Consider the following 16,042-nt stretch of genomic DNA (forward strand, 5'->3'; position numbering starts at 1 on the left):
ACCTATATTATCATGAAAATGGCTTACTCTTATTTGAATCAATAATGCAACATCATATTTTGAAATACTATATACATAGTACAGACAAAAAGTCTAAAGCCAGCTTTCTGAAAGCCTAATTTTTTTTATACAATTCATAATAGCTTAATGTCTGGTGTTATTCATTTGTAATTCTATTGTCCTAGTTTTGATTATATATATATATATATATATATATATATTAAATTGTCCTTAAAAGAAAAAAACTTAAACAGATTAAAATAATCTTTACGCCTTGACTGTTTGCAAACAAATTTTTCTGCAAACCTGGATTACACATATTTGGATTATTACAAACTTTTTGGATTACTAGCTATACACATTTTGGATTTTAATTTGAATCTGCATATCAACAGCATAATTCCAGATTTTTTTTTTTATGGGAACATTGTTTCCTATTATTTTTCCGGATGGATAATGCTTGATCTCTCCATATCTTTTCACTGTTTTTTTTTATCCTTGAGTTTTAATGTATTCTTATTTCTTATATTTTTCTCACATTTTATAAACTCTTTGCACAAAAAAGTTTTTTTGTTTTTTTTGCATTAATGACTAGTTTTCATGTAATGCTGTTTCAATTTATGCCAGTACCAGCAAATTCATATCTTTGCTATAATATTCATTTGCGAATATCTTTCCTCGGTACTCATGCAGAATGATCCAGACGTAACTCAGAGTCCACCCGGCTTTCTCTGGAACATGACGTCAACAGCCGGAGTAAGCCGAACGTCACCGAAGAAATTAAGTCAAATGTCGCGGATGAAAGCATAACAAGAAAAGAAAACCTCCCTTAAATTTTAAGTTTTATTAACTGTAAAGAAAAATGTTATAACAATATTTTTTGTTTTTGCTATATATATATATATATATATATTTTTAAATGAATAATTTTCAAGATTTTATTGTCATTGAAATTGATGAAATCACTCATATTTAAATCAAATTGATTGGTTGTTTGCTCTAGTTAAGACTCCCCCTCTACTCGCAGTATACTGAGAGGAAGTTTAACATGCCTACTTTCATAGATTATATTAGCAAACTTTGTTTTATAAAATTTTATTTGCTTGAATCTTGAAACCGGTTCATCAAATATTTTAATTTCCTCCTCTTATTGTTTGTAGTTTGTAGCAGCTATGGTTATCATATGGCGAGCATAAAATTAATGATTTATTTCTTAACTGAAATTGTTGTTGCTGTAATGCACTTAAGTATTCTATAGACAAAATTATGACTCCCTCCTCCCTAAATCATTAAAAATCATTAGTAACATAGACATGACAAGAATCTACATCTCTTACTATATTAAACAATTTTTATAACGATTCAAAATGGTATTTACTTGTGGTAAAATCCTAGCTAACTTTCCGCACTCAAGATCCTTGAATGCTTGGTGGATGTGGTTTTTCAGATCATTTACTGTTGGGAACAAGGTAAGGTCATGGCGTTCTGGACAATCCTCGTGTGAAGGGTATAATTCTTTTGTTACAAAATTCCTGAAAGTAAATAAACATTCAAAATATACAAATCAGAAAGAGATTTAGAGTAGTAAAAACAGACAAATGGACACATCCATGGCAAGAAGCAATAAAAAGATTTGAATACCAAGAAAGATAAAATGGATTATCTATAGAAATAGAAAATAAATGAATACTAAGAAAGAGTATAAATTAGTTTCGATCTTTATTTCCTTTCTCCCTTATTTGTTCTGATGAGAAAGAAATGTGCAGTTTTATGCTTTTCTAAATGCTGTCATGAAAAATAAAAGCTATACTTTTTAATAAAATGCTTTGTTCACATTTTTTACAAAGTGCTCAATTTTCATCAATGATGGTTCCATTTCCAAGCACAGATAATTCTCTAGAGAGAATTAATGACACCATACAATAACCCTGTATTGCCTTTAAGACAACAACAAATCACAGTATTTGACAATATAGACAATATGGCTCAAACAAGAAGAAACAATGGTAAATCACTGCTCAAAATGGGGATGTGATTTTTGTGGCACTTAGGAGCTGGTGAAGCTGTGATAAGATTCCACCCAGAGACGTCTTCATGTACCACAACACATCCAGGTTCAGGGTCAATGATAGCATCACCCAACCCAAGAGTCATGCGACCTTTTGATGGGTGCCAAAGAAACCCGTAAATGCACTCACCCATTCGATCCAAGCATTTGCAGATATAAGGGCCAGATTTGCTCGGTCAGGCTCGAGATTTAAAGATTCCTCAGGTACCCAGATGAGTACTTGATACCAACCACCGGCTACACATCAAGGGAGTTCTGTTTTTGTGCATAAGAGTGAGGTCGAAAGAAACACAACAGGCGGTATATGTATCGGACAACACATCCGGTTTCTACTTGTTGCAAATGGCGTTAAAGATCTGGACCTTTTGCCTTCTCATTTCCCAACATTGTTGTCACGGGACAGCTCTGCAAGAACAAAGAAAACAGCTCCTTGCAGATGTCTGCACAGATCATTGGTTCCAAAGAAACAAGAGACGATCCCATTCAAGCCAACAGAAACCAACAAACAGGAATTGGAAGAATGGCTAAAAGAACACTTCCATTCAAGTATGTCCAACCACTACAGACAATGGAGGGTAAACCTTTACAAATGAAATTCCTCCAAGATGTGACACCAACAGCAATTCACATGCCAGTACCTGTTCTCCATTACTGGAAGAAAACAGTGAAGCAGTACATAGACAGAGACATCGTATAGGAGATAATAGAACCGGTACCAGTAGGAATGCCGACTACTTGGTGTTCAAGAATAATGGTCACATCAAAAAAGGATGGGTCCTCAAGACAGACAGTGGATCTACAGAAGTTGAATGATGCCATCTGGAGAAAAATGCATCACACCTCATCTCCATTCAATCAGGTCTTGGTGATACCAGCACACATGAGAAAAACGGTACTAGATGTGTGGAATGGATACCACAGTCTACCACTATCTTCAACTGTATGAGATGCCACTACGTTCATTACCGAGTGAGGTCTATATAGATACTGTCGAGCCCCTCAAAGCTTCCATGGATCAGGAGATGGTTATAGTGGGTTACTTACCACTAATAAAGATTTTCAAACCAAGTCTTGGAGAATATCAAAAACCGCCGCTTGTTAAATTTCAATGAAACAACACTGATATACAAATACCAGATAAAACATCGCCCTGGAAAACTCAATTAAGCCCCTGATTGTGCATCTCGATACCCAGCAGAAAGACCAAAAGACCAGGACCAAATGATTGACACTGCAGTTAAAGCTGCTTTCACATCAATGTACGAGAATGAGCCTAAATTGAAAGCTATCACATGGAAAAGGATTGTGACTGTGGCAGCCACAGATGAAGAATGCAGGACCTCGAGAGGTCTAATTCAAAATGGCTTTCCTCAGTCATGCAATGATATCTCACCCATGGCTAAAGTCTTCTGGCCTTGAAGGAGTTATCATCAAAGGCAACAAAATCCTGATACTTAGACAATTTCTTGCAGAGGTATTAGAATCCCTTCACTTCACACATCAAGGTATAAATAGTATGCTAGTGAATGCAAGACAACAATTTTTCTGGCCAAGTTTAGATGCTAACATCAGGCAAACAAGATCCCAGTGCCGGATTTGCAACACAATCACGCCATCTCAGCCTAGGGAACTCTTAACGTCTCTAGCGCATTCGGAATTTCCATTCCAACAAGTGGTGGTCAACTTCATCAATATATAAGGTAAAAACTTTATGGTGTATGTGGATCAATATACTGGATGGGATGAAGTGGCCCTAATGATGTCGAGAGGAGCCAAAATGGTGTGCGATACCTTGAGAATTTGGTTCTGTACTTACAGTGTACCTGAAGAAATTTCTTCGGATGGTGGACTACTGTTTGAGTCCCAGGAGTACAACTCCTTTTGAGGAACTGGAGTATACGGAAACATACCTCATTGGCCTATTATGCTCAAAACAACGGCTGCGCAGAGTTAGTCATTAAAACTGCAAAGCACATACTAGCCGACAACACGGACAGTTATGGACGTCTATGTCATGATCGGGCTGCTCAGGCATTACTAACCCATCGAAACACTCCTGTCCAAGATCTTGAAATATCCCCAGCTTTAATGTTGTATGGTCAGGTTATTAAAGACCACCTTCCCATCTTATGGGAAAATATCAAACAAGGAAACAGTGGAGAAGATTAAGTGAATTAAGAGAGATGGCAATGGCCAAGAGGCATATGCAGAATGAACAGTTCTACAACCAGCATTGTCGTCCACTCCAGGAACTCCAAGTAGGAGATTTTGTGCAGATCAAGAAACAGGATGGTAACTACCCACGTTGATGATGAAGACGGGACATAGAGATGTATGGGAACCGCTCTACTCAACTCTTACAATTGGCTTCTGTCATTTAAAGTTTTTCCACGATAGTTATATTCATACTGTGCTTCAACCAATGTGGCCTCCAGCCTCTCCAGGTGTATTGTTCATTAAATATGTTTGGTTTCATTGTTTTATGGAGTATCAACCCTTTTTCAGAGGATTTCATGCAGAATCCAGTAATTTTGGAAAAAGGTTTATACTTCAAGTTCTTTTATATCTTCAAATATTTATTAATTCTGTTTGGTTTGATTGTTTTGTTTTACAGCATATTAACTCTTTTCAGGTTATTTAATACTTAATGCAGTAATTTTGGAAAAAATATTTTATACTTAGAATTCTTTATATCTTCAAATATTTATTCATGGAGTTTGGTTTGGTTATTTTATCTGCAAAAATTGTTTTTGCTTTTGACTTTACAAATCATGATTTTTTTTTTACAAAAGAAAAGGGGAAAAAACAATAACATCAGTGTTTGGTGCATTTTAGGTCAGAAAACAAGTATCTTCAGACAGCCTGGTCTGGTAGCACCAGAAATGAAGCATGTAAATAATAATTAAATTGGTTGCATTAAAATGAAAAAGCCAGCTTACCTGAGTTGCTTTCGAATTGCATACATGTGTGTCTCCCCGGTAGCGACCATACTTCGTATTTTATTGCGAACTCGTGGATCCAGTCGTGAAGTTGGAGTTGCATCATTTGAAGAGGCTTCTGGCTCATGTTGAGGTGAAAGGGATTCACTGAGTGCATTCCCGTGAAACTGGTGTGCATTTTCTGTTGGTAACTGTACATAATATCTAACACAAAACAATAACTTTAAGACACAAAACAATCATTATGGAAACACAAAACAATGCTGTTCTTTTGATAAGTTTAAAACTCATCACATTAAAAATTAAATTGCTCATAATCGCTAATACAATAATACACAATGTATCTCCATTTCAATATCTATATGTATAAATATCTTTTTTTTTGTGTAACATTAAAGAAGATAATTCAGTATATATATTCAAACAAACATAAATATTAGTATTGTTACCAACTGCCAAGGAAGATATGTCTTTTTATTGGGTTTGTTGAACTTTCACTATGTTTGTGTATAGTCTAGTACTCACTTTGCTTTACCAATCATTATCAAACTTGATCAAAATATTAGTCATGGTCTAACTTAGGTACTGATTTAATTTTTGAATATCTAAGTCAAAGGTCAAGGTTAATGAAAAGATTAAAATCATACTTTTGATGATAACTTTGGTTTTGTTCATTGTAGAGACTTGCAAAGCTCCATATCTTGTATCACCTTGACTTTCAGAATTTAAAAAAAATATTAACTTGATTTTTCCAAATTAAATGTATAAATCTGATGCTCATTCTTATAGTATGAACTTTTCCACTTTCCTTAATACCAAGACATTTATCCTTCATAATATCAACTATCAAATCTTTTCCTCATCCAGACTCTTGGACATATTATACTATGCTATATTATTTTCTCCTTCTCAATTATTACATGTTAACAAAATGGTCAATAAAGTTGTTTAATTGAAACTGTCTTTCTATTCTATGAACATATGTGTAATTTGTAGTAGCAAAATATGTTTATGCCACTATGTGTATCTTATTTGTTGATATCGCGCACAGAAATCACTTTTTCCATAGCTACCAACGTAATAGATGCACTGAGACTAAAGCTGCTTTCAGGACTGCCAGCAACCACTGTAAAAGAGTAATAAAAAATGCAAGAGAGCTATATGCCCAGTCTGTTAAATCCAAGGGAGCTGATCAGCGGCTTGGTTCCCACCAGTTTTGGCAAATAACAAATAGGATCCTAAACAGAAGTGTGCGTTCTATCCCAACCATTATCAATGGACCAGAGGTTATCTCGTCAGCGTCAGACAAGGCCAAACTATTTGCAAAGAACTTTGCAGCTAATTCTACCCTATGCGACGAAGGCCATCAACTCCCCATATTTCCTCCTATAACACAGAACAAGCTAGGTAACATACAAATATCCGTGCATGAGGTCGCCAAGCTAATAAAAAACCTAGATTCCAGTAAAGCAACTGGCCCTGATGGCATCCCAATTATAGTGTTAAAAAAGCTTCAACCAGAACTTGCTCCCATACTTACGAAACTATTTAAGCGCTGCATTAAGGAGAAGTGCTTTCCGACCCCCTGGAAGACCTCATCAGTTTGCCCTGTATTTAAGAATTCAGGTGATAAGTCATCTCCCTCTCAGTACAGACCAATAAGTCTTCTCTGTGTTATGAGTAAGTTGCTGGAATCAATATTAAATAGAGAAATAGTCAACCACCTCAGCAGGAATAACCTTCTTAGTGACACACAATATGGTTTCCGCTCTGCAAGATCTACCGCAGATGTGCTGACGGTTATATCCCACAGGATTAGTGAATCTCTTGACAAAGGTTTCCTTTCTAGGGCAATTGCTCTTGACATATCAAAGGCCTCTGACAAAGTATGGCATAACAGTCTACTTCACAAGATTTCCAGCTACGGTATAACTGGAAATGTTTTCTCAATCATTAAATCATTTCTCTCCGATTGGCTCATAAGAGTAGTGGTAGATGGACAAAAATCGGAGGCCTGCAATATAAATGCTGGAGTCCCTCAGGGGTTAATCCTGGGCCCAACTCTCTTCCTGATCTACATCAATGACCTCCCTAAACACATACTTAAATCATTCGTTGACATCTATGCTGATGACACGACCATCTACGGTAACACATCAAAGGCTGTAAATGACGAAGTTCTCTCGGATTCTCTCTCCTCTGATCTCGAGCGCGTGGTTCAGTGGGGGAAGATGTGGCTAGTTACCTTTAATGCATCCAAAACCAAACTCCTATCCTTACATCATCAACGCTCTGATCCCCAGCTGGCATTAATTGTGATGGATGGCTCTCGTCTGGGTGAGGCCCCGTGTTTTGACAAGCTTCTGGGTTTGACCTTTACTCCTGATCTGAAATGGAACACGTACATCAAGTCTGTTGCCAAGGTCGCTGGAAAGTTGGTGGGATCCTTCTACCGCTCCAGAAGATATCTCACTACTGATGCAATTCTCTATCTATATAAAAGCCAAGTACGGCCAAGGATGGAATACTGTTGCCATATCTGGGCAGGAGCTGCCAAAAACAGCCTATCATGCCTTGACAGAGTACAAAATAGACTTCGTGGTTTAGTGGGGGATGCCCTTTTCTCTACCCTGCAACCCCTCTCCCACAGAAGAGACATTGCGAGCCTATCCTTGTTTTATCGTTATTTTCATGGCAGGTGCTCGTCTGAACTCCAATCTCTGGTCCCCCCTCGCCAATCTTTCACGAAAAACACCCGTCTAGCTGAATCCACTGTGAAAAATTTCCCCCACTCTATATCTGTGCCTAAATCAAAACGCGGATTTCATGAACAAAGCTTCTTTCTTAGAACTGCACGCCTGTGGAACTCTGTTCCGTCTGCCTGCTTCCCTCCGGACTACAACTTGGATGTCTTCAAGTCTAATGTTAACAAATTCCTAATGAACCGCCCCCCTAATTAAACACTTCATCAAATCTCCTCACTAACGTAATGTACTTGCAATAACCCTTATCCCTGAGTGGCTTCCGGGCCTTGATAAGTGGTGATCACTGTGTAAAAAAAAAAAAAAAAAAAAATCATAACAAGCATCAGCAGCTAATTTGAAGAATTAGTTTGTAAGGAAAATTCCAAGTAATTTTAATTAAAATTTTTTTTTTAAATTACATTTTCACCCTAAACAAGGCACAGTGCCACTTTGATGTAGGGGGCTACTATCAGGGACATAAGTTGCAGGGATACTTTCTAGGGAGTTGAGCAGCAAAATGTCTGTTCACATTACACTTGAACTTCTACGTCTCAGTATAGTTGAGGAAGCAGGAAACTGGCAGAGAATTCCAAAGTCTAGCAGTTCTGGGGAAGAAACTATTAGAGTAGAAGGCTTTCTCACATTTAGAGATCTCTACTGTGTAGGGGTGGAACTTTGCTGCTTCTAGGATTTGCCGGGGATTTTTACTTCGAGGGGGTACATGGGCTTGTAGTTTGTCCGAGCATCCACCATTAAAATACTTGTAAAACAGGCAGAGGGATGGGACAGAGGTTGATACTTAGATGACAGTTCAGAATCTATCAGGTTGGCGACTCTCTTCTGAACCCTGTCATGGAGGGAGAGACTAGTAACAGATGCACAAGCCCAAATGTGACAACAATACATGGACGAATGGTAGTCTTGTAGATACTTTCAGGCGTAAGTAACTAGCACAGTAGAGAGAGCCCACCTTCTTTGCAGCAGCCTTGGCAATGCCTTCGACGTATCTGTTCAACTGATGTTCCCTGTGTTATGTTAAGCCAAGGAGTTTGAACAAACTACTTTTAGGTAATGCATCTTTAGTCATAGCTCTTGGTGGTTGAGAAGGTTTCTTGTAATTATTAAAGAAAACGAGCTTAGTCTTGGCAGCATTGAATGTTACCATCCATTTTTGACCCCATTCCATGACAGATTGGAGGTTTTCCTCTAGGGTTTCCGCCATTGCCTTGTATATGTGTTCATTCGTTTTCTCCTTGTGTCTGTTATAGAGCATGGTGTCATTGGCAAATGTGCCCATCTCAGAGACTATTTTATCAGGGAGGTTATTTATGAATATCAGGAATAATAAAGGTTCAAGGATTAATGTCTGAGGTACACCCGCATTTATATCATAGTGTTTAGACGTATGACCATTGAAGACAACCTGGATTCTTCTCTTATTTAAGAAGGATTTAATTATGTTTAGTATCATCCAGTAATACCATAGGATCTGATTTTCATGAGAAAACCATTGTGCCATACAGTCAAAAGCCTTAGATATATCTAGGGCTACTGCCTTCCCCTCCCTTGCCTTATCCAGTGAATGGTATATACGTTCAGACATTACAGTTAGGATATCTGCAGTAGAACGGGCTTGCCTAAATCCATATTGATACTTGGACAGAAGTTTAGTAACTGCAAGGTCGTGGACTAGAGCTTGATTAATTATGCACTCAAATATTTTGGCGAAAAGAGGGAGGAGGCTAATGGAGTGATAATTTAATGGGTCAGTTCTTTCGCCAGAATTATTGTAAACTGGTACCACAGAAGCAATTTTCCAACAGTCAGGAACGCAAGATTAGTTAAGGCATTTGCTGAAAAGTTTGGAGAGAATTGGAGCAACTTCAGCGAAGCATTTTTTTAATAGTACGGCTGGGATGAGATTAGGTCCGCATGCTTTTGAGGTGTCTAGGTTTTTTATGATATTATGTACTTGAGAAGAGGTGATTTTCAGATCATCTAGTGTGGTTTCTGTCTGCAAAGGAAAATCAGAGAGGGAGTGGTTTGCTGGGTTCAAGGTAGAGTTTGAGGCAAACTGACGGACAAGCATGTTAGCTTTCTCGGTTGCTGTGCAAACAACTTCAAAATTGTTGAATAGTGGGGGAATTGTTCATTGATCATTATTTACTACACTGTTGTAAAATATCCAGAAATCACAAGTTCCTAATTTCTGCACTTCAATGCGTTTTCTGGTGGTTTTAGTATATTCTCTCTTAGCTGTTACTACTTCTTTCTTACAATTACTTCTAGCTTCTATAAACTTTTGTCTGTTTGTACTGAACTTGTGCCGGATAAACCTGTGGTACGCATGCTTCCTCTGAGCAATCGCAGCTGCGCAAGTAAAAGTAAACCATTAGGGAGAGTGCCATTTGCTATACAACTTATGTGTGGGAAACATGTGCTCCAATTGTTGCTTTGACCCATTCAGTCTCATTTCCGCAAGATATTTCCTCATGGAGCATCTCTGATGTGATCTCTAATTGCATCCCAGTCAGCCTTATTGACATACCTTGTTGTTTTGAGCAACAACTCTTCAACTAGGGGTCGAGAGTTTAGAGTGATGACTATCATTATAACAGCATGATTAGCATTCCCGACTGGGTAATGGGCATTTGTTACACAATCCTCAGGAACCGTTGTTAGAAATAGATCCAGAAGTGAGGCTTGCTGGTCCTGATAATCTGGGAGACAGGTTGGGAATGTTACTGCCAGTGTCAAGGAACGGGATATAGAAAAGTTATGGATGATGCTATCAGCTGTGTCTGTATAGTTTTAAGCTGTACACAAGTTGATAAGCAACAAAAAGATAGGCTATCATTTTTTATTGCACAGACATACTAGTTATTCTGTGTTGGAAAGCAGACAAGATTTTTAAATCTATTTATCTACGTTATTTTAGCAGATTTTCAAATGACACCAAAATAACATTTAAGCTGATAAATGAAACTTTGCTTCTGACTAGCCAATTTATATTTACATTAGTTGGACCATGTTATTGGCAATATAATATCCTTTATTTAAATTTATTAATTAATTAATCAAATTTATTAATTAATCCTGTTTAAGTGACTGATAATATGAAACATTCTTCAGTCTATAATTAGCAATACACATGACCAATAAAACGCTTTGGATAATCACAGATTTCAAGGGGTTTCTACTAAAATAGTCATATTTTAAAAACCAAAGCACTTTAAGTCTTCAAAGTACCACCGTTTTGTTCGGAAATAAATATACTTTCAAATGAATTAGTAAATAATAACATACATTTTTTATTTTTAGAGTTTTAAGCAAATAAAGTGATAAAAATGTGAACATCATAAAATGGCATTTTCGGTAAGATTTTGTAATGACCCCCCCTCCCTCGATTTGTAAACACTCATACCGTGTTTCTGTTAAGAATTTTTTAATGAAATTTGGAAATTAGCCAAAAGAGATGTCATTTTGAATAATTTTGAGTGTTCAAAATTCATTTGACCACTCGTTTTTTTGTTGTGTTAAAAAAAAGATTTCAAAATGACGAGTATGGAAAATTTTGTAAAAAATTTTTTTTGGGACACTCACTATTAAATAAAACAATCTTTTTACTATGTTTATTCGTCAAAAAGATGATTGGACAGTGTTTTCTCTAGTGGTACATAGCAATTTAAAAATATAATATCCGAAAAAATCGTTATGAATTTGAATTAAGACTTCTGTAGTAGCACCAGCGATAAGCATGGCGTAAACAGACGTTTTGCTTTTGTTGTTCATTTTTATTCCAGATCGATTTTTTTTTTTTTTATTGAAAATCTGGTTATAAAAAAAATTTCTTACATGTTTAGTTAGAGATATTTTGTTATCAATCATACAAATATTTTTAAAAATTGGGTAGTAGTAAATTTTAAAATATTTGAACAAGCGAAGATGTGAAATACGATTGTTTTGGTTCATGTGTACGAACGGTACAATACTTCTAATTTTCGTCCTTTAAAAATGTTTTCAGTGAATTATTATCAAATGGAAACTAATTTACCCAATTATTAAAAAAAAATAAAATAAAAAAATAATCAATATTTAAATATTTGTAGGAGGTGCTCAGTTAAAAAATAAAAACGGTAGAAAAAGACATGAAATGTAATTAAAAATCAAAATAACATTAATTCAAAATTTTTAACAATTTGTTAGTTTTAGCAAAAACTTGTTTCTTTTTTTATATTTAAATAGGTGGGATAAAAATACTTGATATTTTTCCAAGCATCATGTTTTCTGTTAGAGGGATGTCACTTTTTTAAATAACATTTATTTTTATCTGTCATAATTCTTGTAAAGTTTCACAATAGGTATCAAACACCCTCTTAAACAAAAAAACAAACAAAAAAAAAGAAAACTCGCTTAATTCTTTGTGTGTGTGTGGGGGGGGGGGGTAACTGCCCAAAAACACTCGAATGATTCAAAATGAGAAATCATTTTACATTGAATTCTAAAATAATTTTTGTTTATCTTTTATTAAAGTTTTTCAAGTTGTTCACATGCAATCTATATATATAAAAGGCAAAAGTGCGTGCATTTATTGTATGTCTCGAAAAGGCTTTTTTCGCCGACGGTCCCGGGGGGGGGGGTACTATTGTTTAGAACTGTTTATATAGCCCCTAGATAGTAATATCTAGGATTTGGGAACGCAGGTCACCTTTAGATTTATTTATGTTGATTTTTACAAAATTATTGCTATTTCGGTCCGTATTTTGTTCGTTCAGCTTTTTTGTATAAAACCGAAACTAATTCAAAGCTAAGGCAGGTTCCCTGCAATCACACCGGGAAACGTCCAGAAGCAATCAGCTTTGATCAATTAGGGGCCAAGCTTCTTATATCAGACAATTGCTATTCAATCTGGACAATGGGGAGCTGGTTTCCCCCTCCCCAACATCTTGGGGAAACAACCAGTCAAAGTTGGGTAAACAAACCCAAAAGCTGCCTCGCAGCAAAAGTTAACTCTGCGACTTCTATTTGACCTCATTAATGAGGTCAAATAGAAGTAACAGGCACGTGTCAATTCTGTTTTTAATACTTAAATAAATAAATTCAAACATGTTTCAGTTGCTCTTTGTTGGCAGAGCGGGTAACGTGTCAGGTTTTTTGCACACTTAAGCTAAAGGTTGTGAGTTTGAATCGTGGTGTGAGACGGCTTCTTTTTTCTTTTTTTTTTTTTCCATTTTTAAAGGTTTAATATTGAAACAGGGTTATTTAAGCTATTTTTCATGTTCTATGTTTTTTTTTGTTTTTATTTTTCAGATTTTTTAAATAAGTTTTAACGTTCGTTTTTCTGGGGTTTTTTTTCCATCACATTCGCGTTTTCTTTTTTTGTTTTTCTGATTTTAAGAAATTTTAACACCGTTCGCTTGCCTTATGTTACTTGTTTTTTTTTGTTATTTTTTTTCGATTTTTTAAAGTTTTAACATTTTTTTAATAATATTTAAACAGGGTGATTACTACGCGTCTTCTCCTGTTTTGATTTACCCCCCTCGCCCGAGCACACACACCTCTAAACACCCGGGAAACGTCGGGTATCCCCCCCCTCCCCGCTAGTTGTCTATAAAGGTAGAATCACATATTTTGGAGAGGTGGTCAGATGGGGAGGGGTAACAGAAGGTATTAATCTACAATAATACCAAAGAAATATTGCAATATATTCATTTTTAACCAATCCTAGATTTCGATTTCAGTTTTTGGCACATAAAATGCATTACAATTCAACTTTGAGTTTTCTAATTTCTTTTCATGAATATGTGGCATTTTTAAGCAATTGCAGCATATTTATGTGCATTTACTGCAGATTATTTGGAAACCATTAATTTCTGGAGATTTTTAGTAACATATTCAGATTCTTTGCACAAAAATACACTTATATGGTAAATTTCATTGCTTAGTCTTGTGTTTTAACAAAGATATAGCATTTTTACTGAAAAAGTAGTGTAAAAAATGTGACAAAATGTATATGGTCTTAAAGAAGGGAAAATATCCAAACACGCAGGGCATAAAAATAATCATAACTTCCTTGATTTTAATTGAATTTAAAAATTTTAAAAAGTTTCTTTCTTAGCTATCAAGCTCTTTCTATATATACCAATATTGAAATATTTTAAGCCATTTAAATTTTTTCATGTGTATTGCTACTATAATAAAGAACATGTATTTATTTGTAAATATTATGGTACAGATGCTTAGGAGTAAAAGACCATCATCTTCGGTGGCTGGAGAACATTTTCTATCAACAGCAGCTACACTCCGGTAGATCACCCAGTCCTTATCCATTTTCTACAGTTTTGTTTTATTTTTTATACTTGGCACACATCAAAGTATAAATAAATATTAAAATTAAGGATTTTTTCTATGTTAAAATAAATGTTTTATTTATTCATTTTGGCATATTTCTCAAGATATTTCATTGTTGCATTACTTCTGCTGTTTTCTAGATGGTGATAGCTGATTTGGTGTCCCTGACGAAACATTTTTAGATATTATGTATTATAATATATAATATGTAATATTATTTATTATTAACATTTTCTATGAAAATAAGTGGGACAATATGAACAATTCTTATTCTTATTTAATAAATGTGTAATATTTATTTGTTGTAACTGTTAACTTTCTTTTTTATGTGAAACATTTTTAAAAGTAAATTAACATATTCTTTTACAGAAAAGTATCATTCTTAGGCCAAACTACTTATAATAATAATAATAATAATGGAAATACTACTACTACTACTACTAATAATAATAATAATACTAATAATTCGTCTAAGAATGTGAAAAATTCCTTCAGTTAAAATATCTGTTAGATGTTTCGTTGGGGGTGCTAAATCAACTACCACCGTCTAGAAAACCACGGAAGTAATGCAACAGTGAAATGTCTTGAGAAAAAAGCTGGAATGCCTTCATTTTTTTTTTAATCCATCAAAAAAGTTATTAACAAAAAAAATTCAAATACCTTTCTTGCCCAATACCAAGGTTGGCAGATTTGAGATCCTGGAAACTTTTATCCATGGATATTTTTAACGCTTTCTTATCCTGTGTAATATCCACTGCAAATTCTGGAAATTTCTTAACTTTCTTGATATAAATTCTGAAAAAACAAAGGATAAATTAACAGATACAAGATAAAAAGTAAGGATTAAGATTACATGCATATCCAGACAACAGACTCTTGTATAAAATGATCTGAAATTATACCTGGTATAATTCATGTTAAGAGAACATTTTCTCTTGCCATCATCATAGTGATGAGAGTCTGGGATAAACTGAAGACCAACTGGAATTATATTTATACTATGATGCCTAACAACCTAACAACTCAACTTACATGTTTACATTTCTATACTCTTATTCCATTAAATAAAAGACATTTATATCATTGTAGAGAAGACAATGTTTTCCTTCAAACATTAGGGACTCTTTTCTTATTCAAATATGATATGTACAACCACAACCAACAGCAAAATGGCTATCTCCTATCTTGACACTCAACAAATACCATCACTTTACAATTTATTTATTATTTTTTATAATTGTAATATTTAATTTTTTGGTTTGAGTATATATTTTTAATAGCTTTTATTGAAATATTTTTTAAATAGTCTACTACTTATATTTTAAATATTTTTTAAATATTTATTTATAAATATAAATTTAACAAAATTTACATACATTAAACATAATAGTAATAATGTATCTAATACAGAATATTCCTGAAGAAATTGTTTTCTATTTGAGGGTGCCATGAAAATTCCTGCAAATGACATGATTATATTCGTACAAATTCACCAAACTATGCATTGTTACACTGGTTTCTCTTGGATATGTGGATTTGAGACTCTAATCTAGACATCATTTCTAGAATTTGAAATACAAACATTAAAAAAAAAAAAGAAACTAATGAAATTAAAAATTTCAGTTGAAATCATAAGGGAATGTTTTTTTGATAAACACCTAAATATCACTTGTCAATTTTGAATTAAAAAATCAGAAGCAGTCATCAAGTATAATGTTTTGCTTTTACCTTACGTTGTATACTCTACAGAGGCTGATCATTTTTAGAGTCAGTTTAAAAAAAAAAAGGTCAGATCTAATGCAACAAACATTGCATTCACTTGTGTTATTTATTTGAGCATTAATTCATAACTGTACTGTAAAAGTCAGTTTTTAAATCCGTCCAACACAGGCTAGCATATAAAACAATCATATGATGATAAAAAAATGGATACAATTGCT

At 34.6% G+C, this 16,042-nt stretch overlaps 1 protein-coding gene across 4 annotated transcripts in view; it reads right to left on the reverse strand.

Moving 5' to 3' along the window:
* LOC145247999 (calcium-responsive transcription factor-like) overlaps positions 1 to 16,042 on the reverse strand; it is an 84,950-nt gene that overhangs the window by 33,094 nt on the left and 35,814 nt on the right. For all 4 annotated transcript variants that reach the window (XM_080109683.1, XM_080109680.1, XM_080109682.1 and 1 more), the window contains exons 8-10: positions 14,763 to 14,897; positions 5,008 to 5,211; positions 1,379 to 1,532 (exon numbers count right to left, since the gene is read on the reverse strand). In XM_080109683.1, the coding sequence (XP_079965809.1) occupies positions 1,379 to 1,532; positions 5,008 to 5,211; positions 14,763 to 14,897 (493 nt within the window). The remainder of the gene's footprint in view (positions 1 to 1,378; positions 1,533 to 5,007; positions 5,212 to 14,762; positions 14,898 to 16,042) is intronic.

This window comes from Euprymna scolopes, chromosome 26, assembly GCF_053919585.1.
Source record: "Euprymna scolopes isolate OS-2025 chromosome 26, ASM5391958v1, whole genome shotgun sequence".
NCBI lineage: Eukaryota > Metazoa > Mollusca > Cephalopoda > Sepiida > Sepiolidae > Euprymna > Euprymna scolopes.